Source organism: Drosophila persimilis, unplaced genomic scaffold (assembly GCF_003286085.1).
Source record: "Drosophila persimilis strain 14011-0111.01,24,50 unplaced genomic scaffold, DperRS2 tig00000677-arrow-arrow-pilon, whole genome shotgun sequence".
Taxonomy (NCBI): Eukaryota; Metazoa; Arthropoda; class Insecta; order Diptera; family Drosophilidae; genus Drosophila; species Drosophila persimilis.
This window is the reverse complement of record NW_020825333.1, coordinates 605672-629552: the sequence shown is the minus strand read 5'-3', so window position 1 is coordinate 629552 and position 23881 is coordinate 605672. Positions and strand designations below refer to the sequence as shown.

The 23881-nt window shown below is 42.9% G+C and overlaps 1 protein-coding gene across 1 annotated transcript in view; it reads left to right on the top strand.

Moving 5' to 3' along the window:
* Positions 1 to 23881, top strand: part of LOC6603397 (stromal interaction molecule homolog) — a 183999-nt gene that overhangs the window by 49640 nt on the left and 110478 nt on the right. The window contains exon 2 of the mRNA XM_026991665.1: positions 2659 to 2822. Within this exon, the coding sequence (XP_026847466.1) occupies positions 2659 to 2822 (164 nt within the window). The remainder of the gene's footprint in view (positions 1 to 2658; positions 2823 to 23881) is intronic.

Below are 23881 nucleotides of genomic sequence, written 5' to 3'. Positions count from 1 at the left end.
TGTTATGTGTTTCGTGTTTTCGGTTGAGCCCGACACTCGATCGTGTCTAACAATAAAAACTTAGAGAGACACTTTGCTCAAGCGCTCACAGCAAAAGTATCTTTAGATGATCAGAACCAAAAAGTGTAATTTTTCGTTTTGCTTTTCACGATTCATTTTAAGCTCCAATAGTCAAACCGTATAGAATTCACAAAAATTGATCATTGCTATAAGCATCACACGTACAAGCACGCATACATATGCAAAAGACACTTTTTTCGTTCGCTCGCGAACAGGAACAGTTCGCTCAGTGAAAAACAGGAACAAAAGAGAAGTGAAAAAATCTGTCTTTGCTTGAGCGAAGAGCGAGTTGAGCAAAAACAGATTTGATCGGGTCTCTTCAGTCCCTTTTCTCAATGTGTCCGTCAACGAGAGGTTTTTATCAGACACGCCGAAAGTGTCAACCGTTATTTGCGAGGTCTGATTTATATACATGTGTATATCAAGGAATCTCGGACTGGGATTGAAACTCGCATAAAATCATTTCACTGGTGTTGTTCACAATCGAAGAGTCGGCTCCTAACCATGAAGTCTCAGCTTAGCAGTCTGTAACTGCTTAATGAGTCTTCAAAACTTAAAAGGGTCACTCCTCGGGATCTGCAAGTGGCAACCGTCACTCAGCCGATCGTTAATAAGTCGGCAAATAACTATCAGGCAATCGCAAAACCTTTTACCCAATTTTTCCAAATCATCTATGTTAAGCTATTAAGCGTTTTTGATAACTGTTGCAAGTTTGATTTAAATAAAAAGTCAAGCGGGCTTAAATAAGAGGCTCAATTTATTGTTATATTTAAACCGACGTATGCGTATGTACATATGTTGCAATTTATTGATACACGAAAGCGAAAGTATGTATGTTATTTGTATGTATGTGGAAATGCGTGTGAACGACTGATGAACAACGATGCGATTCTGATGGCTACGAAGATCAACTCCAGACTTACTAAGGGCAGGCGGACCGACTTGCCCGTGCCCTAGTGCAGGCGAGCGAACAAAGAGAGCGATAGAAAGAGAGCGCTATACCTGCAGCTAATCCCATAGTTCGGGCTGAAGCTAAGCCGAGATCGAAACGATAGAGAGAGCGCGAGAGAACGGTAGGAATGAAGAAGGCGAACAGAGGGGCGAAAGAACGGCCTGCTGTGCTTAAGCATTGCGACAGGCAATGATTTTGTACAGTGGGCAGTGCAAATATCGAACACTAATGGTGATTTACGTTAGGCTGCACCACTAGCTATAATTGAAAGTATTTATGCTGCTTGACCAGACAACCTCTTCTGAGGAGAGCAACTCTGGTCATCCGTACCCATATGGTTTACCGAGATCGAACCGCACTTTCAGTCCCTTGTTAAATTTTCTCTATGATATTCATGATCTTCGACTAACTAAGCCGCTGTTTTCTACGGGACCAGACGGGGTTCTAGGCTGTGTACTCAGGTACTGCGCCGATGCTCTTTGTGGACCCTTGCTTAAACTATTCACCCTGTCCATTGATTCTTCTTGCTTCCTCCCGATTTGAAAGGAATCGTTTATAATTCCTCTCCATAAAAAGGCAGCAAGTCTGAGGCAAACAAATAATACAGGTATATCGAAGTCATCCGCTTTTCCTAAAATGTTTGAGAACGTTTTACCTCCGCACTTGCAACATCTCTGCAAGTCACTTATATCTCCAACTCAGCATGGATCAAGGCGGCGATCAGCCACCCCGAATTAGAGTTAGAGTTTACCTCTTTCATTTTTAAAGGCTTTTAAGGTAATAAGCTACAACGGATGTTACTTACACCGACTTAAGTAAAGCATACGACTGTGTAAATCCACCCCATAAACTTGACCTTTTAGGCTTTCCGACCAACCTCCTGAGATGGATTTCTATCTACCTTTGTTCTAGGTCTCAACGAGTCCTCTTCAAAAACTCCCTCTCTTTACCAGTAAAGGTTTCTTCGGGAGTACCACAGGGTAGCCATCTAGACTCCCATCTTACTCTAGTAGACTGCTATTAGTAAACCTCCCAACCTTAGTTAACCGTAGAAAATTGTGAATTTGTAGTAATGTTACTAAAATTTTAAAAATGATTGATTAATCTTTCGACGATATTAACACATTCACAACGCGTTGTTAGCACTTTTTATAAAAACCATAAATTTTTAGTAATTTTGTTTGCTTTTCGCAGACCAGAACTCAGATCCGAAAAAAAGCGATTAATACTGGAAACGAAACCGATGCTATTTCTTGGGCTCGAGCGAAATAGAGAAATATTATATTAAAGACTATACAATACCAAGATATTGCAACAAGAACAAATGACATTTAATTTTTCGTTGGACCGGCACGCTGGCACTTTAATTCTCTTTCAGGCTATCCTTTGCCTCAGACCGCCAACCGCTGCCTACTCGGCTTCGTCTCTTCGGTTGGGCAGCAGTTCGCCTTCGGCAGCTGTGTTCGTTCCCAAAATCCTACTATACATTTTTTTTTAGGATTCTGGGACTTAATCAAGCTTTACAGACGAACCGAGCGGGCGTTGAAATAAACAAATTTTAATAAACACAATTTGAAATATGTAAACTATTAATAGTTATGCACATACGTTTATTTAAGAAACTAATAATTATTGATTATTAACAGATTCAATTGGAAGTGGCTCTGCAGATGGTGCTTGCAACCCAGAAGAATTTGACTGCTATAATGGAAATGTACAGGATCGTTTTGGCATGGAGGCGATTGCCAGCTTGCATCGTCAACTTGATGATGATGATAATGGAAACATTGATTTGAGTGAATCAGATGATGTATGTTAAATGATTTTATGACAAATCCTCCATAATTTTATTTTCTACTATTTAAAAACTATTTTATACCCATAGTTCCAATAGCATCACATTCCAATTCGTGTATGATAGTGGTTCTACTGGAATTTCATATCCAACTTTTACGCGTGATTATTGGCTATTCCGTTTAGTTGGAAAAACAGGTGATTTTTCAGTCAAGATTATTGGTTAGTGGCAGCACAAAGCTATTTGTCGCTGGATGTGGTTTGAAGACGTTTTCTAAATAGACAGAAAATGTATTTGCCCTCTCTTTGTTGCCGCGAGCTCACTCTCCGGTTTGCGTACGTAACAGTGGTTCACTCTCGATTGGTGGAGATACACCTCCTTCAGCTTTCCACCGTGGGAATCGTTTTCCGTTCTCATTTTCTAGAGCTTTGCGTAGTAAACGGTTGGCTATTTTAAACCGCTGCTTCGAGGCAGGTGATCTATGGGCTTGCAATTCTCGCCGAAGTCTTCTCTTATCGAAGCTCTGGAACACGACTGCTGCTGTGAATTGTATTACCTGTTATTATTGGAGTGGAGTGTTTGGCAGTCATTGATATTACAGCCGCAAATGATTCAACTGAGCTTTCTATGTCATCTTAACAGTAGTAATTTGGGCAGCCATCAATATGGGAACTTATATATTTTCTTTATTTGAGCCAATCTATTTTTCTACAAGTTAGGAAGTGAGAACAGTTTGTTTTTTTTTCAGCAAGTTGATTGCTTATTTTGTACAAGTGCATTGGGTTATTAGTGAATAAAAATGTGCTGCGAAACATTGTTAAGCGAAATTGCGGTTAACCCCGACCTGGGGAATAGGGGGATTGTAAACAAATTATTCAATGCGTTCAATTTCTATAGAAACTTGGAAGGAGATATCAAATAAATTGTGAAAAAAGTTTTATTTTTTACCCTTTTCATATATTAATAATAAATATAATATACTATGTCCCCAAGTACATTAAACACTCAAAAGACTAGAATGTTTTTTATTAATTAAAAAATTAATATTTGAAAAATATAATAATAATTCGTGAAATAAAAGTAATACAAATACAATACACAACGAAAAAGTTTTTAAAATACACGGAATTAAAAAAAAACGAGGGGAAACGTTGTGAGTTGCTGCGGAGACCGCAACTCTACATTTATACCCGATACTTAGTCAGTATGTCTCTCCTACGGCAGACGCCGCGAATATTAAACGACACGACAAAGAGTGCGTGCGAGAGAGATCCTTGAACTCATATTTTGCAATAGGCAAAACCGACCATGAAACCTGTGTGTTAGAGAGAGACAGAGCGAGAAAGAATAAAATTGTTTTCTTGTTTCTGGCTATAATAATTATACGATCTGGTTCAGATTTTGCACTCTAGACGATATAGTCATCCTCTACGATTCTGCGTAGGCGGAAGTGGGCGGGCAAAGTTTTGAAATATTCTTGTAACAGTGACATATCACAGAAGTTCGGATATAAAATGTCGTTGCACTAGCTCTTATAGTCTTTGAGCACTAGGCGCTAATAGGGACGGACAGACGGACGGACGGATAGACAGACCAGGGCTCAATGGACTCGGCTATTGGTGCTGATCAAGATTATATATACTTTATGGGGTCGGAAACGATTCCTTCTGGACGTTACACACATCCATTTTCAATATACCCCAATACTCATTTTGAGTATCGGGTATAAAAAAAACTTCCGCCTGGCTACTGTACTTATTGTGATGCAATTCAAGCTTTGAGCAATCAGATCAGCCGACAATGTGCGTCCAGCTGATCCTGCCTAAAAAAATCTTTTAGATCAGCTTGGCTTTCAACTCCGATTTCAACTATAGTGTGCGCGAGCCCTTCGGATTGCTGAGTCGAGATTACCAATGGGTGTGCTTGGCATTGCAGTCACAAGCTGCTATAAAGCAGTCACCTAATAGGTCGAAGAATTTTACAAATTCTGCTTCAGAAACGGAGATACGCAGCTGCGGCTAGGTTCAAGTACCCGCTTAGAGTTTCCACATGAATTGATGTTGCCTGTAGATAAGTCCTAGCAAATGAATTGATCTGCTTGATCAGAATTCCAGTAGCTCCATGAGCCATACCATCGGTATGATTTATCGCATAGAAGTTGTAGCCATTGAGATGAAAATAATTTTGTTTGAGTCTTTTTGTGAGTCTCGGATATGAGCATGGCGTCACTGTCATATTGATCGAGGAACTGCATGACCTCGCATTCGTGCAGCGAAATGCCTTTCGAATTCTAGAAATATATATTTAGAGAAACCATTTAAGCAGATTGCTGTTTGATTAGTAGCTCCAAAGGGAGATTTTTATTGCTCATAAGTTCCTGCACCATTTGATGTATTGCTACCATTGTATTTGTTATAGTTACCAGCATTGACTCAATTTCACTACTCAATTTGCTGAATTTTTCCTGCAGAGGTTTGTAGGAGCTTTGGTTTATAGACTGAGGCGTATGACTCATTCGTGTAACCTAAGTTTTTGCCTGGGGTCGTAGTTGGCATTCGACAAGCTTTGTCGGATGACTGGGCTTCGAGCTGCATTTTTTTATTGGGTTAGGGGATTTTTACAGACATTTTATAGACAGGCTCAGTAAGATGTACATCCCAGCAGGCAACGCAGACTGCGCGTAGGGTGCAATAAGTTTTTTTTATCCATATCCCTGACAACTTCGTCCAATGCACGGGTCCATTTCGTTTGTGCGGTTCCCCAACGTTGATTCTACGGTGCAGTAGATATTGGATCTTGTAGATTGGGTGGATTTCATTTTTATCTATAGGCATACCATCAGGAGTCAGTTCTACCTTGAACATATACTAATATATCCTCTAGAGGCATTTTTAATTATTAATTTATTTTTATGACGATTGGATGTTGATATACAATGACTGCATCTTTCAAGTGGCGATGCAATTACTGCATCAACAAGTGGCCCGTGTGACACCAGGAGAAGACTCTTACGCTCGCATCCCAGTCAAAACGAAGCACTCCACCAGCCCAACCAACCGATGGGCGCTGCCGCATGACGCGCGGCGCGTAGCCGAACCGAACGCGAGCATTCTGTTAGACTAATATAGAATATGGAATATTAGTAATTTAATAAGAGGAAGGAGAGACGGAGGAAGAGGGAATTATAATCCGAGCCTTAAACCCTAAACAGTTCATGCAAGAAATAATTCGATCGACAAAGTGAAAAGGAAAACGGTATAACTAGCGAAGTATAGAGAGTTTTTTTTATATAGGAGTCGCCAAATTCCTTTGACCACCTCTTTAAACACCCAAGCACGCCCATGACCTTATTTACCAGATCGGATTGCAAGCGAGAATGAAATGAAATGTCCTTATACTGGAAACAGAGTTTAACATCATCCGCATACATAAGTACTCGAGAATATGTTAATACTGAAGACAAGTCATTAATAAAAAGAGTGTGAAGAGTATGGGCCCTGTGGTACTCCCGAAGAAACCTTGACTGGTAAAGAGAGGGAGTTTTTGAAGAGGACTCGTTGAGACCTGGAACAAAGGTAGATAGAAATCCATCTCAGGAGGTTGGTCGGAAAACCTAAAAGGTCAAGTTTATGTGGTGGATTTACACAGTCGTATGCTTTACTTAAGTCGGTGTAAGTAACATCCGTTGTAGCTTATTACCCTAAAAGCCTTTAAAAATGAAAGAGGTAAACTCTAACTCTAATTCGTGGTGGCTGATCGCCGCCTTGATCCATGCTGAGTTGGAGATATAAGTGACTTGCAGAGATGTTGCAAGTGCGGAGGTAAAACGTTCTCAAACATTTTAGGAAAAGCGGATGACTTCGATATACCTGTATTATTTGTTTGCCTCAGACTTGCTACCTTTTTATGGAGAGGAATTATAAACTATTCCTTTCAGATCGGGAGGAAGCAAGAACCCCGTCATGAAGTAGAGAAAATTCATTTCACAAGGGACTGAAAATGCCGTTCGACCTCAGTAAGCCGTATGGGTACGGATGCCCAGACTAGCTTTTTTCAGAATAGGTGTTTTGGAAAAATTGTGCAAAAAGATTGGCGATTGCCTGATAATTATTTGCCGACGTATTAGGAAATGATAGCGAAGATGGGTGTGCGGACGTTCTATGCTTATTGTTTAAGGAATGTGCCGAAAAGAAACTGCACACTTACAATCGTCAATTTCTCGCAGTGCGAGCTTTCGATCATGCCGTTCGATGCACCGTTAGAAAGCTTGAGAAATTCTGCCTTGTTTGCATGTTCATTTTTCACTATTCACTTATCAGTTTCAAGGATGCCTCGATTTAAAGAGCAAGAGCAAAAATTTTGCACAATTATTGCACAGAAAAAGGTGTGTCTTACAGACAATTAGCTAAACGCTACAAAGTTAGTGTTAATAGTGTTTAAAATATTATAATTAAGTTTGAAGAGACATGTTCTTTAAAAGATTTACCAAAAACTGGGAGAAAAAAGGGTCCAAGGGATCAAAATATTGATAAAAAAGCATTAGCCTTAATCCACAAACATAACACGATGTTCGTTCGAGAATTGGCAAAAAAAGCGCGAACAAGTATGAGTATGGTTAAAAAAAAAGCAACGCCATAATTTAAAGACATACAAAAAACAAAAAGTTCCGAAAAAAAGTCTGCGACAAGTAGAAGTCGGCAAAACGAGAGTGCGAAAGCTTTATGATCGCTTGCTCAATGATGCAGTTCAATGCGTTATTATGGACGACGAAACGTATGTCAAATTGGACTCGAAAACTTTACCCGGCCCTCAGTTTTATACAAAAGTTAAGGGTGGAACTGTTGACGAGTCGGTGTCAACAATTCAAGTCGATAAATTTGGGGAGAAAGTGCTAATATGGCAGACCATTTGCACCTGTGGCCTAAGAAGCAGTGCTTTTTTCACAAAGGAGACAATCAACGCCGATGTGTACATGAAGGAGCGTTTGAAAAAGCGTCTTATACCTTTTTATGAAAAACACAATGTGTCAAGAATATTTTGGCCAGATCTGGCGTCCGCGCACTATGCCCGCTCAACGTTAGCGCTACTTGACTCAAAAGGCATCAATTTCGTGTCAAAAGAGGAGAACCCACCAAATTGCCCAGAGCTCCGGCCAATAGAGCGATATTGGGCATTAGTTAAAAGAAATTTAAAGAAGGATGGTAGTCTCTCCGAAAACATGGAAGATATAAAAAAAAACTGGATGCGTGCGACCCGTAGGATTTCCAAAGAGTGTGTGCAGAACTTAATGAGCGGTGTTAAGCAAACAATTCAATCAAAAATAAAAGGCTAGACATTTTTTTAAATTTATTAACAAAATTGAAAGTTAATGTTTTTCTCTAAAATTAAAAAAAAATAAAAATTGAAATCGGAACGAAAACATCGAAGTTATAAGAAAAACAAAGTGTGCAGTTTCTTTTCGGCACATTCCTTAGGAAGCTGTAAAACTGTTTTGGTTCCTGTGAAAAACCTATTCTGCATCGAGATGGGTAGTTCCTATAGCATTGAGTATTAAGAACTAAAAATTTTGTCCGAGCTATTAAATAGCGAAGGTGAGAACCAACTTCTTTAAATTTTGTATAAAGCCTTGATTTTAAATTTTTTTAGCCTGGATAGCTCTTTGGTAAAACAAGGGGATTTTCCAGATTTAATCTGACAAGAAAGCGGGACTCAAGAATCAAAAAAAGTACAAGGCGGATCAATCAAAGTACCTAATGAGTTTATTAAGCTTCACTTTACGAAAGCAGCGGACAGCAGACTCGTTAATCGAAAACCAAAGAGTTCGTGAAAAGTTGAAACCGCCAAGAACTATGAACCATGATATTTTTGAGATAGCGAGGAAGAAACAGCGGTTAAATCGGAAAAGTGCTGCTCATAAATTGAGATATTTGAAGAAGGTGGAATATACGAGCATGTAAGTGCATGTAGTGCACTTTGCGTGCACTACGCTTTCTCAGAGCCAGCAGGGGATACTCGGCTGATCATGAGCGATCTCTTTCCTACAGGTTTTTTGGCACACACCACAGAAAACTCCATAATAAGACAAACAAAATAATTAAAACAAAAATAAAAAAAATAAAAAAAGTGTGCCAGATAAACGCTAATAGTGGAAACGGTAAGCATTTAGAGAAGAGAGGAGAGCAGTTGTAGCAGCAGCTACTGAGTACTTACTACTAACAAAAAAACGAAAAACCGATGCACTAAAATAAAAAGTTAAAAAAGAGTTGCGGAGTAGTATAGATTTCCAGATGGTAGGCTGTTTAGGCAGTTATTAAAGATTATTTTACGAAAACACCTGCTGTTTATGCAAAACCAATGGAAGAAAAAGCGGAGCTCAAAACCAAAACAGGTCTGGTCACTACGAAAGAGAACGAACGGTCAGTCCATAGTTCACGGATTTTCTTCGAGAGTAGTCGACGGCAATCTTTCCTAATATCAAATAATTTTGCTATACTATTTCGTACTTTCCTGAACCTGAACGAAAAACCTCTTTATAAAGAACATTTTTGGTAAGTCCGTTTGGTGATACGAAAACCAAACTACTTGCAAAGCTGATTCTGGAGTACTCGACATGAAACAGGCCGTGCGAAAGACAGTCGAACATAATTTCAAGGAGAATTGAAACCCTTTTTAAATCAAATGTCTGATCAGATAGGGTTATTGGTAATCTTACAATAAATACGAAATGTATATAGAGTGCTTTGACTTGAAGTCTTGTTCCATTGAACAACTTTGTAGATCGAAGATTTTTTAAGCACATAACTGGAGCACATAATTTGAGGGTGAGTATGAGTCAGTGAGAAACTCAACGTGGTAATGAACCACCGCATCAGCTTCAATAAAGGAATTAATCGATTGATACTTCGCACTTTCCCCTTCAAACGCGTCTAATAAAATAGTATTTAATTCAGACATGTTCCCATTTGTAGTGATAACCATTTTAAAGGTTTCTGTTTAATATTTCGAATATAAGGATATATTTTGTTCGTTAGTTCAGTTAATTTTCAAACAACAGAAAATGATCAATTTGCATCAGCAAATTCCATTTTAGGTAACCCTTATATTGAGTGATTATACGGAGTGAAATTTTTTGAACTTAAGACCGCTTTGTTATTTATTTAATTAAAAATTATCTGCTAATAATGGTACTTAATTACAAAAGGAGGAAAGAAGAGAAGTTAAAAGTTAGCTAAATTTAGGTGATTATAAATATTGCATGCAATTAGTTTAAGAGACAGTTCAGGGGATAGGGTTTGGCAGATGGAGCTATAATTATGGCATAGAACCCTAAAAGGTTCATGATCGGCATAATTAGACCTACATATGGGTAAACGGATAGGCCTAAAAGTATGGGTAGGTCTAGATGGAACGGCCAAGTCAATCTGACCCAAGAGAGTTTGGGAGTAAACAATCCCGAGAAGGAGCTTGTGCACGAACATTACGCCATTGCATATTCTGCGATGGTGCAACGACGGCAGGTCAATAAGATTTAGCCTAGACCGGTAGGGTGGCAAGATTCTACCCGAGTCCCAGTTAAAGTTCCGAAGGGCAAAAATTAAAAATTGCTTTTGCACGGATTCAATAACAGCCTGATGCTCTTTATACTGCGGGCTCCACACACAAGAACAATACTCCAATATAGGACGTACTAACGAGATGTACAGTTGTTTCGTAACGTACGGGTCGTCAAACTCCTTGGACCAACGCTTGATGAACGCTAAAACACCCTTAGCTTTATTTACAGTTGCAGCTATATGGGTGTTAAAACACATCTTATGATCAAAAAGGACTCCGAGGTCATTTGAACTCGAAATTCGCTCAAGGACATGATTTTCTAGAACATATGGGACAAAATGAGGAGCGCGACGGTAAAATGTCATAAGTTTGCATTTGGAAAGGTTCAGAAAAAGAAGATTAGTTGAACACCACAATAGTAGTTCACTTAGATCAAGTTGAAGGCGTGTGTGCAAATACCAATCAGAGTAAGACAGATTTTGACATCATCAGCATACATTAGTGTAGTAGAGTATGTTATAACTTGAGGAAGGTCATTCACAAATAAAATAAACTTAAGCGGGCCCAGATGACTTCCCTGTGGCACACCTGAAGTAACATTAACAGTAGTTGACAACACGTTAGAAAACAAAACACGTTGAGTACGGTTAGAGAGATAGGACAAAATCCAATCTAGAAGATTCGTTGGGAACCCTAATAAAGAGAGCTTGTGAATAAGCAGAGCATGGTTCACAGAATCGAATGCCTTGCTGAAGTCAGTAAAAACTACATCCGTCTGCGAACCAATTTGAAAACCACGGTGGATTAGGTTAGAAAACTCAAGAAGGTTAGTCGATGTTGAACGATGTCTGAAAAAACCGTGTTGCGACGGAGATATGTATCAAGCTGTATCATCAATGTGTTGCAGTTGCCGGGTGATCAGGAACTCAAGAAGCTTCGGGAGGGCGGAAAACTTTGCGATGCCACGATAGTTTTCAATATTTGATCTTGAAACTTTTTTGTGAAGCGGAATGATGTAGGACTCATTACTCACTACTGCGAGACAATACTGTTCCAAAGAGAGGTAGAATAAAAAGGTCAAAGGTTTGCAAAGGGACTGGGCACAGTGTTTTAAAATGCAACTTGGTACCTTATCTGGACCCGCAGAAAACGATATGTCCATAGATGACAAACCTTCCAGAACAATGCTTTCCCCGAAAATATTCGAATAGGTTTCTACTACATTGTGAAAGGTAATGATTATAACACTGACTATTGACGGCAAGGAACAGAGAGCAAGCGGAGGAGTATAGAGCTAAGGTCGACGTGGAGCCCGACTTCTGGTACTTTTTATAGAGCCTGGATTTATTATTATTTTTTAAGTATTATAAATACTTGGAGAACCAGGGAGGCCTGGACGATACAGGAGTAAATATAACTATAAAACGAGTTAACAGTTAACAGTTGCAGCTATGTTCGGTAATGAATAAAGAAACGACCAATCAACACTAAATCGATTTTTATTTGTTATTTATTATTTATTTATTTATTATTTATTTTTATTTAATTTATGTTACCACTTTTTATGGACGTGACATTTTTTGTTTTCGCCAATTTTATTAGTTCATTTTTTTAGCCAGTTCAGTACCATTTCCCTGACTCAAATAACTAGGTGGTGGCCTTACTTGCTTGGCCTTAGGTGTTTGAGAATTATCATCATCTTCTTTTTGATCTTTAAGAATCGTGAATCTATTGGTTGTTAGCGCCCTATTAAGCACACTGTTTTCAGATGTTTTGGTTATTTTGGGTGCACTATTTTGCTTAGTTACTTGAGGGCTAAATTTTCATTTTATTTATCTGTATTAGTGTTTCGTTAACGTTTTGCGAACTTTTCGGTTGGGAGAGGTGGAGCTTTTCGCAATGAGTTGACAATACCGGGCGCTGAGAAGTCGAAGGCAGTTGCAAGCGACGGCATTGTACTGGTAATACATTAAGGGTCGGGGGACGGGCTCTGCGCCCTGCACGACTACCTTTGCAAATTACTGCTTGAGCTATAATGCTGAGATGCATACGTATGGGCAAGACTCCGTGAAACGATTTTCTTGAATCCATGGGATATAACAGTCTTAGGTAAGATAGTTTAACCTCTAACCCATATTAAATATTAGAGCCGTTTTTTTAAACTCAATATTTCCTAATCGGCAAGATGAATTTGAATGAAACTTGCAGGCAATGTATCTAAATATAGGTAGTGTTTGAGATGCCAAGCTTTTTTGGCACCTATGTGTTTCAAAAATGAAAAGAGATTTTGGGTTAAACTTTATAATTCGTATTTAATCTTGGTGGCTTAGCGGAAGCCGATTGCTTGCTATTGCCAGATAAACTTTATGCGAGATCGATATGCAACCAATGCGCAGAGGGGTTAGCATAGAACTAAACTATAGACGACGGCGTTAGATCAAAGTAATTGCCGAAGTGGCGGCGGCAGATCAAAGTAGTTGCCGAAGTGGCGGCGGCAGAAAGCCCCTTTAGCGGGAGAGCGCAGCAGCTCTGCAGAAAGTCAACGTTTTACAACATAGGCGGCTCTCTCTGCTCATAAAATAATAATGTTAAAGTTACGATTATTATTCAGCGGCTGGCCCGAACATACTCCCCCCGTTGGGAGCTAGTCTCTCAACAGATTCCTTAAGGGGCAGCAAACATAGCCGAGTGACGGCCCTCCTGATGTTTCCTGAGGATGTCTTCAGGTCAGCGACGCGACACACTCCGTCCTTGCCCAAAACGACATCGACCACTCTAGCCAGTGGCCAACGCATTGGAGGAAGATTTTCGTCCTTCACCAGAACGAGGTCGTTCTTGCAGATGTTTTGCGCGGGGGTACGCCACTTCGCGCGCTCTTGCAAAAGAGTGAGATACTCTTCGCGCCAACGGCTCCAAAATATTTGTTGTAGTTGGGTGACCCGCTGCCAGCCATCCAGACGATTGTAGTTCAGCTTCGTTAGGTCAGGCTCGAGGATTTGCTCATGGGGGCCGCCTAAAAGTAGATGAGCAGGAGTCAAAACGTCTAAATCATCAGGATTTTCTGAAAGCGAGAGCAAAGGGCGAGAGTTAACAATTGCAGTGATCTGACAGATCAGAGTGCGCAGCTCGTCGAAGCTAAGCACAGATGGTCCAACTGAGCGGTACAGGTGATATTTTGCGGTCTTCACGGCCGCTTCCCATAACCCGCCAAAATGCGGAGAGCGAGGTGGGATGAAACGCCAGTCGATCGAGTCAGCCAAGCAGGATTCGTGGACCTCCTTCATATGCGGTTCGCTCAGACAAAGCTTCTTTAGCTCCAGAAGCTCGTTCTTGGCCCCAACGAAGTTTGTCGGATTGTCCGACCAAATTTGACTTGGCCTTCCTCGAGTGGAAGTAAAACGCTTTAGTGCGCCTAGAAACGATGCGGTGGTCAAATCCTTTACGAGCTCCATGTGTATAGCCTTGGAAGTGAAGCAGATGAATACGCTAATGTAGCACTTGATCGGATGCCTTGTGCGGATTTCTGATCGGTAGAAAAAAGGTCCACAGTAATCTACTCCAGTGACTTCAAAAGCTCGAGATCCTTCCAAACGTTCCTTAGGTAGGTCTCCCATGATGTGTTCGACCATGCGCGGCCTAGTCCTGAAGCATCTCACACATCTGCTGACGACCCTTGACACTGCCTTAACACCTCCAATGGGCCAATATTCCAGCCGAATTTTGGATAGCAAGGCGCGAGGTCCGGCATGGAGGTTTCTTTCATGATAATATCTTATCAGCGCAAAGGTAATGGAATGTCCCTTCGGCAGAATGAGCGGGTGCTGAGCGTCAAATCCTAGCGATGAGTTGCCAAGACGACCTCCAACTCTAAGTAGTCCAGAATGATCGATGAACGGGTTGAGCGAACTAATAGAACTGGATTTCATGACTTGACCATTGCGTCGAATCTCCTTTATGTCCATCCACAAGTTTGCCAGCTGAATGTGTCGAATTAGAAGATGCATTCCTTGCCGAATATCAGAAACGGTGAGTCCTGGATGCCTAAGACGATGTATAAATTTATGCATGTAGGCGAATGTGCGCTGCATGCGAAAGAATGAATTCGCAAATTTGCATCCGGACGTGAGATCGGCATGTGGAGACGTGATTAGCAATCCTCTCTTGCGAAGCTCCAAAGTTGCTATGTTGTTAGATGGAGATACAGGCCACTTATCCTTGGAGCCTAGCAAAAAGGATGGGCCGTGAAACCATAGCTCTGACTGGATAAGATGGTTGGGAAGCGAGCCTCTCGAGAGAATATCAGCAGGATTTAAAGATGTGGGAACATAGCGCCATTCCATGGCTGCCGTCAACTCTTGAATTGATGCCACTCGATTTGCTACGAAAACTTGAAATTGAGCTGGCTCATCCCTAATCTTAGATAATGTTGTAGAAGAATCTGACCAGCAATAAGACCGACCTGTAAAGACTCCCATGTCCCTTACATTCTGCATGATTTTTGCAAGCAACTAGTCTCAACTTAATTCCGGCTTAGAAATCGATAAAGTCTTTAGTGGCGCCACTCGCGACTTTGAGCACAAAACGTGGCTTGAAGACTGGGCTTCCCTGGACACGACATATACGCAAGCGCGTATATGATTCTAAGCTGGCATCACAGAATCCGTCCATTTCACCTGACAATGACTGGATTTATCAATCCAAGAGGGTCGTAGAAACGCGCAATCGTAGATAAAACCGACCGCTTTGAGGGCTTTGAGTTTGTGTTCAGTGCGGACCAGGCAAAAGCAGCGGATCCCCCGCTGGCCGAGAGTTTTGGCTATGTCGCTTCCATCATGAAACTTTAGGAACTTCTCTATGTCATCTTCAGGGGTTCCCTCAAGTGCTTCCTGGTGACTGGAGCACCATTTCCTAAGTTCAAAATTACCACGGGACAGTAAAGCTGATGTTTCGTGCATCTTGTCCATGACCTGTGCGACCGAATTTCCGCCCGAAATAAGATCATCCACGTTAAACTCCTGACGCAGAGCAGCTGAGCCAAGAGTGTAGGACTTACCCTCGTCGATGGCCAGCTGGTGCATTGCGCGGACCGCTAAAAATTATGCAGCCGTCGTCCCGTATGTGACGGTGTCTAATGTGTAGATTTGAACCTCGGACTCGATGGAATCTCGCCATAGGATGCACTGACACAAATTGTCCGGTGGTGACACTCGTACGCAGCGGTACATTTCACAAATGTCCCCAGTGAGAGCGACTGGATATGTTCGAAAGCGAATCAATATGTTAAACAATGCAGGCTGAATAACAGGGCCTGTCATCATCACATCATTTAGAGAATATCCAGTTGATGTAGATGCGGATCCATCGAAAACGTCACGGAGTTTTGTCGTCGTACTGTCCTCCTTTAGGACACAGTGATGAGGCAAGAAATGTTTGCAGAGGCTACGGGAATCAGGGTTGACTTGGTGCATATGATGCAAATCAATGTACTCCCTCATAAAGGCGGAATACCGCTCCTTGAGTGTAGGATTACGCTCCAGTTTTCGCTCCAGACTGATGAACCATCGATAAGCCTGAGCATAATATTCTCCTAAACGATCAGTATTGTTATTTAGTGGCAGACGAACTGCATACTCCCTGGATGGCAACCGTGAAAGGTGGCTTACGAAATGTGCTTCACAATCGTCTTCTTCTTTGGTATTCAACCCAGCCTCCACACAATTCTCGACTTCCCAAAATATACGAAGAGTTTGATCCATCCTTGCTTCCATCTCAGCCATCGAATCTGGACAATTGTGCATGACCAAAAGCGCCGAGCTTGATACCTTCTGTCCACCGCCATATACGATCCACCCAAGCCGGGTCTTCTCCAGAAGAGGCAGTCCATCGGTGAGTTTGATTTCCCTACGCAGAGGAGATCAGAAAAAACGCTGGCACCAATGAGAAGATATTCCCGTTGAGGATTGAAAAATGCAGGATCAGCGAGCTGAATGTTAGATGGAATACTCCAATCGGATACATTTACTGTCATACTTGGTTGAGAATCGGTAATCGTGGGGGCGATGAGAGCAGTAAGCGTAGTTGTGTAAGCAGAGGTGCGAGAATGCATACAAATGCTTATGGTGGATCCCCTAGTAGAAACGCTGGTATCGCCCAGCCCAGACACAAGTGCAGACGATTGAGTTCTCCTAAACTGAAGCTGCTGGGCGAACCTGGATGTGACGAGATGCAGCTGCGATCTTGAATCTGAGATGGCACGACAAGGAACTAAAACGCCAGACCGATTCTTCATGAGAACCACGGCTGTAGCCAGAAGCACGACATCAGATTGAAGACCTTGGGCAGCAAGAGAGGTAGACGAAGGTAGAGGCGAGCTGCTAGCAGAATTTTCAGCAACGGAAAGAGTGTCCGGTTGAACGGCCAGATCGGGAGGAGTAATACCTGGGCAGCTTTGTGTTGTGGGCTGTATACTATCGAAGTGCAACAAACTATGATGCCTACCGCCGTATACTCGACATTTTCCACTATTGCATGCGCGGGTCCGGTGCCCCAGTTTTAGGCAATTGAAGCATAGGGAAAGCTTCTTCACTTCTTTGTGGCGCAGCAACGGTGCGAGATTTCCGAATATCTTGCACGAGTATATTCCATGGCCCGCTGAGTGGCAAAAGACGCATACAGACGGGTCGGCGAAAGATTTGGAAGTAACAAACGTTTTCTTAACCTGCGTATAGGAATGGTTTTTTCCCACCTGATCGCTACTAGCGTGTGTCACTGTAGCATATTCCAATCGCTCCATTTTCTGGCAGCGTTGCTGCAAGAATTCGAAGAATTCCTCTCCGGTAGGTATAGCATCCGACGATGTGTACTCCTCCCATTTGGTTTGCGTCTTCGAATCCAACTTCTGCAGGAGCATGTTGATGACCATGAATCCTGAAATCTCCTCAGCAGTTCCCAATATCTGCAACGGTCGCATGTGTAAATTGACTGCATCCGAAAACTCCCGAAGCCTTTTAGCAGAAGGCGAGTCTACCCTCTTTAGCCCAAGAATCTTCTTGATGTGTGCCTGGAAATCAAGTCTTTTGTTATGAAAGCGTTTATTAAGTTTATCCAGAGCCGCACGATAATTGGCACTGGAGAGCTCCAACGATCGAACCGAATCCAAAGCCGCATCAGCGAGGCAAGAGCGAAGGTGCTGGAATTTCTCGATGTCACTGAGATCTGCATCCGCTTCAATCACCGATTTGAACATTGCCATAAAATCCGAGAACTCGACGTATCCACCAGAAAACTTAGGCGCCTTCAGCTCAGGAAGTCGCTGCTTGTGAGCCATGATGATAGTACTATGTCCGGAATGGCTTGGCAGAGTCGTAGAATGGGCAGCGGCGTGTGACTGGCTTACTTCAACAGCAGCCAGCAACTCAGCTTTCAACGATATTAAAAGAGTATCGAAGATTTCGCGCAGCTCACTCCCAATCTCGTTTTGATCGAGAGCCTCCAATTCATTATGGGCCTTATTGAATTCCTCTCGAATTTCTGCCAACATATCAAGGCGCACCTCGACTTCCGCGGCGGTCAACTTATCGATTTTATTCCCCGGGAAGGATTCGTCAAGCCTGTGCAATCGATCATATAATGACTGACTTTTACGCTTATACAGACTCAGTCTGGAATCAGCCACCACAATATTTCCGCCCGCGCCTGTATTCGAATCGTTGTCCATGTTAACCGTTGTGCAATTCGACACAACAACGGAAAATGAAATACCGCTTAAGCCTATGCACCTATGTGTTTCAAAAATGAAAAGGAATTTTGGGTTAAACTTTATAATTCGTATTTAATCTTGGTGGCTTAGCGGAAGCCGATTGCTTGCTATTGCCAGATAAACTTTATGCGAGATCGATATGCAACCAATGCGCAGAGGGGTTAGCATAGAACTAAACTATAGACAACGGCGTTTTACAACATAGGCGGCTCTCTCTGCTCATACAACAATAATGTTAAAGTTACGGTTATTATTCAGCGGCTGGCCCGAACAGGTAGTTTAAAATAATATGATAGTAAAAAAGTTTCAAAATTTGTTTCCAAAATAATAAATTTACGACTACAAAAATACAAAAAAACGAGGGGTAACGTTGTGAGTTGCTGCTTCTAGTACAACTTTACATTTATACCCGATACTTAGTCAGTATGGCTCTTCTCCACCACACGGCGCTAATATTGAACGACACGACAAAGAGTGCGTGCAAGAGATATAAGGTCAGTCAGAACGTGTCGGGTGTCGGGTGTTCAGGGTGTCGATTCCAAGTACGATCTCGAGTGCTTTTGTTGCGGTTGACTTCAGCGTCCCCAAAATACAAAGCAGAGCCTGTTGCTGAGTCTTTTCCATAAGCTTATGGTATGTCTTCTTTTCGGTAGCTTGCCAACACACTAAGGCTCCATACAGCAGAGTTGGTGACACCACTGAGATGTAAGTCTAGTGCACTAGAGCAGGTGACAGGCCCCATGTGCTGCTGAGCAACTTCTTGGATGCACATTGGGCTTCCAAGCCCAGGTATTTGACTTGTGTTTTTGGGGTTAGCCTAGTCTGATCGATCTTCGGGGGGGTCGGTACCTTGCACTTCATGGTAAAGAGGATCAGGTCCGTGTTGTCCGCGTTGATACTGAGTCCTACCTCTTCCGCCCACTCACGTATCTCCCTGAGTGTACGTTCCATTATGGAGCTGAGGATCGATGGACATACACCCGTAATAAGTATGCTTATGTCGTCTGCATAAGCTGTTATTTTTGGGGCCTTCCTTTCAAATCTCTTAATGAGGTCGTCGACCAACAATTTCCACAGTAGTGGCGACAGGACTCCACCCTGAGGTGTGCCTCTGTCTGCCCCTTTTACCATGGAAGCGGTGCACCACTCCGATTGCGCCCGTCTACAGCTAAGGAGGTTCTTTATCCACAGGTTGATTGCTGGGTGTGTGATGGTCGCTTCTGGGCGATCTGTTATTGCGTTCGTAGCCACGTTGTTGAATGCTGCGGAGATATCAACAAATACTCCTAGTGCATATTTTTTATTGTGAATGGCCACTACAGAGTGCCGTCTCCACCGATTTCCCTTTGGTATAGGCATGTTGGTTAGTTTAAATCAGTCCCCCTACATCATTCTTGATGTTTAAATACACCAGCTTTTCCAGTGCAATTTCCTGCCTTTGGGAGGAAGAAAACTCTCGAGGCTCTCGATCGGATAGGAATTATATGGATTATATTGCGAAAAGCCATGTGGTAATAACCTTTTTGGTCACCTGCATCATGGCTAGGTCCTAAGTAGGTGTTTGTATTCCTCATAAACAATCCCTTAGTTCGCTTGCTCGGCGATCTTAAAGAACTCCTTGTTCCTTTGGAGAGAAAGACCCGGCTCCACCAGAGTGGCTTGGACCACTTCTTTGTTCTTGGGGGTTTGCATAATACGTGGGTGTCATTGGATAGCGTCTAGGAGTGACTCACCTCTATCATTGCTGTCGGGGCTTCCCCACACATAGTGATGGGCGCTGCGGTCTGCACCAATGAGATGATGGAGATTTTTGGTGCCCGCTCCTGTCACCAGACTCCCAAGTTCGTCCGGTGGTGCGGGTCTGTCGTGTGCCATGTAGCAGGCAGCTACATGAATTCCCTTCCGTACGAGTACGGTGGTTCTGGTTGTGATTACCGATGTTGAGTAGAATAGGCTGTACTTTGAGGGTTTTAATCCGGCCACGGAATGGCCTGACGCAATCCACGGCTCCTGGACTAAAGCTACGCCTGTGGGACCTTGCGCCATGGCAATAAGCAGCTCCGCCGACGCTATTTTACTTTTATGAGGTTGAGCTGCAGCACCCTTCGTGTCATGTGTGGCTTACCCAACCTCACCCGTGGGTTTGACTAGCACTGTCAGGTCATCGTCCTCCTCTTCCTCCAAGTCGTCCAGCGCAAGACCCAGGGCGCCCTCGACGATAGTCTGCAGATCTACGTCTTGCTCGACCTCGCCTGCCTGGAGGGTGTGCACATCTTTATCCTCGGAGTGGCGCTATTTAAGACGTAGGTAGACACTACCTACGCTCCACGCCATCTTCCTGGACCCGGGTAGAGCAGGTCCTCTGCCTCCTTGCTGATCTGGAGGTCATCTTCCCATTCTCGTCGCTGTGGTTAATCAAGTCCACAATGAGGTGTCTCTTGGAGTCATTGCTCATGGCCTTCTGGCTAGGCTTCCTAGTCTTAGGTTGGAGGGTGGCCACCTTGGTCCGGCGTTGCCGCTTGCTCGCCGGAGTGTCCTTGGCAGCACTCTTGATCGAGTGTTGCCTTTTGGTAGCCAACATCTCCTCCACCTTGTTGGCGCATCCACCATTCGCCGCCTGCATCTGGGGCAGCCCAGGCTTGCTTAGATTCCTCCTCTTGGGAGATATCCGCTTTGCCTTTTAGCTGGCTCAGTAACTTGAGGGCCGCCTTTGCTTCATCCCCTCCCTGGAACTCTTCGGCCCTTCCGTACGTAGGGAGCTGGTACCTGGTTCCGCCGAGCAGAGAAGGCTTTCCTCTTCTGTCTTGCTTATAGATAGCACACTCTCTAGGTCTGTTTCGACAGCGGCACCCGAGCGACTTATCCTGCAACGAGCGGTTTTTTTGGTAGTAGTATTACAACTGACATGGCCTGCTCCCGCCATGTCCGAGGTGTGACCGTAGAGAGGATTGCTCCTCCCCGTGCTTGACGGTGGAATCAGTCACGCTTTCTCCCGACTTTTGGGTTGACATATTAATCCGAGCTTGCTCCTTATCTCCCTCCATAGTTGGCCAGAAGGTCCACACGTGTTTGATGTTTTTCGGGGGGACCACCACTAGTGTTTTATGCCTGACCGTCAAGCACCTCTAGCCATGGCCCTGGCTCAGTTTCCCCGACTTTAGACTGGGAAGACGCTGAACCATTGCTTAGATAGACACTGGATTGCCTCGGACAGAGCAAGCGACAGTGCATTACCCTTGCTCGGGATAATGCAATGTCCATTGCCCGTCGGCCGAAGCTGTGCTCTATAAAATCAGCTTCGCACTGTGCTTCTATTGTAGACCGTGGTTTTTCTTCCGTCTGTAGGTTGTCCAGAGTCCAGAATCTTTCAATGAGCTCGTCGACTCCCGTTGCACAAATGGGAGAGGAACTGTGTGCAGACTTAACTTTTCCTGCCACAATCCATCTTTATTTTGTATTTTTTTGTGAAGGGAAATGAGATGTGAAGGGATTTGAGCATGAGCACATTCACCCATGCTCTGCTGGTCTTTGATTGACCTCCAATACCTTCTATCCGTAATGTTGTCTTTCAGTTTAAGTGACAACATTGATGCCATTCGTTCAGAGATCAAGTTGCTTTCTTGCAGAATGTACGTAAGGGTGCTCGTTCTCTCCCTGTGTTTGCTGATGCACATGTGTGTGCCTTTTGGTTCTCTCCTTGACGTCGGTGGCTCTTTGCTCTTTGCACCACACTTTCCAGTGTTATGTAGGCTTCCATTCCCATACTCTTTCCACTGGGTGAAGGGGACTTCCTGTGCTTGAGTCCATAGGGATTTTATCAAATCACTCGACGTACGTCTTTCCGTCTCTGACAGTTGTTTCAGATTGCGTTTTACGGACTCTACTATGGCCTTTTTTCGGCGCCATATTGAAAGATCGCCTTCCTTAAGAATGACTGTAGTTTCCCCATGATTGCTTGTCAGTATATTCGGTGAAGATCGCAATGAATTTATATAATTAGTACACAATTCTTCATGGAAATACAAATATTCATCCAATTTGTATTTATAGTGAATTTTTGAGTCGTTTTTGTGGAAACGATTCCACGCACTTTCGAGTGCCGATATCTTGGATTGAAAGTAAAAAGCTTTTTGCTTCCTTTCTTGAGGATCTTTGAAGTTCCGAATGCATTTCGATATTTCCTCGCCCATTTCTTGCTGCACATCCATTGCCATTGTAGCGACAGCTTCTTCCAAAAGTGCACCCTGCTGACGATGAATTATCCTCTAAGCCAAAGTTTTGCAGCAACTGCAAATTCAACACCGACATCCAGAATAACTACAGCCCCATAGACAAAAATTGCCCAGAGTTCCTCAAACAAAAAGAAATCACAATAATCAAAACAATCGAAAAAGTAGATTTCACTACCGCAAAGAAAATTTACCACCAACGGAACCCCCATCAATCCACACCATACGCTGAAGTAGCCCACCATAAACAACCAAAGCCTCATAACACTGAAACATCTTTATCAACGCCCACCTATAACCAATCACACCAAATAAGACCAATTAAAGACTACGGAGACATCACCCCAAACACACATCCAATCAACGCTAACCCAACTTCATCCCAACTACACCCCCCCAGCCAACAACAAGAAATGGATATGGACACCGAAACTACGGAAACCGCTAAAAATACCAAACATGCCAAAACTATCCAAGATTCTGACCGTAAACGCAGAAGCCAGACTAAGGAAGAAGACAAACTTAACCTGGTTACCAAACACCTCAAAACCAAAGATAAAACTGAAAATATAAGACCCCAAACGCAAACCTAGCCCTTTTATCTAATAATGCATTAGCAAACCAAATTTACAGCGAAGACGACCTTTAAATATCAGCCCAAACTAGTAACTATCACTAAGCATTAACACTAAGAAAACAAAACACTACTCCCACTAACATATAATGCTCAAAAGAATCCAATGGAACATCCACGGATACAAGAATAATTATATCGAACTACAATCACTCATGAAATCCCACAACCCTCAAATTATTGCATTACAAGAAACATAACGAACCCCATCTCACTCCCAATCCCAATTAACTTTAGCCTATACTGCAACAACAACCCCACTAATGCTTTCGGTGGCACAGCTCTCCTCATTCACAACTCCATCTCCCATACCCAAATTCAGCTCAACTCAGACTTTGAGCAGTAGGCGTCACCATAAGGTCCAAATCAAATCTCAATATCATATCCGCCTACATATCGCCTAACAAATCCTTCAACACCCGTAACCTCCAAAACGTCCTCACCCCGGCAAACGACCACACCATTGTCCTAGGAGACTTCAATAGCTGGCACCCTTACTGGGGCTCACCTAAGGCCAACTGCAGAGGAAAAACAATAGCCTCATTCCTAGACCGCTCGAACTTCATCCTACTAAATGACAATACTCCGACCCACTTCTCAACACACAATACATTTACCCACATCGATCTCTCACTTGCAACATCCAGAATTGCTCCAGAGATCCTCTGGGAAGTGATAGATGACCTTTACGGTTCTGACCACTTTCCCATCATACTTTCACTTTTCAACACTCCCTCTCCCTATCCCCTATCAAATAACAATGTCAATAGAGAAGCCGCCCGTATAAAAAAATACTTATCCAAAGTGCCCACCTATCTACCCCACAAAAGACCACCTTCTCTCTCACCCGCACTGTTCCCTTGTAGAACAAACAACTTTCACTCCTCAAAAGAGACAA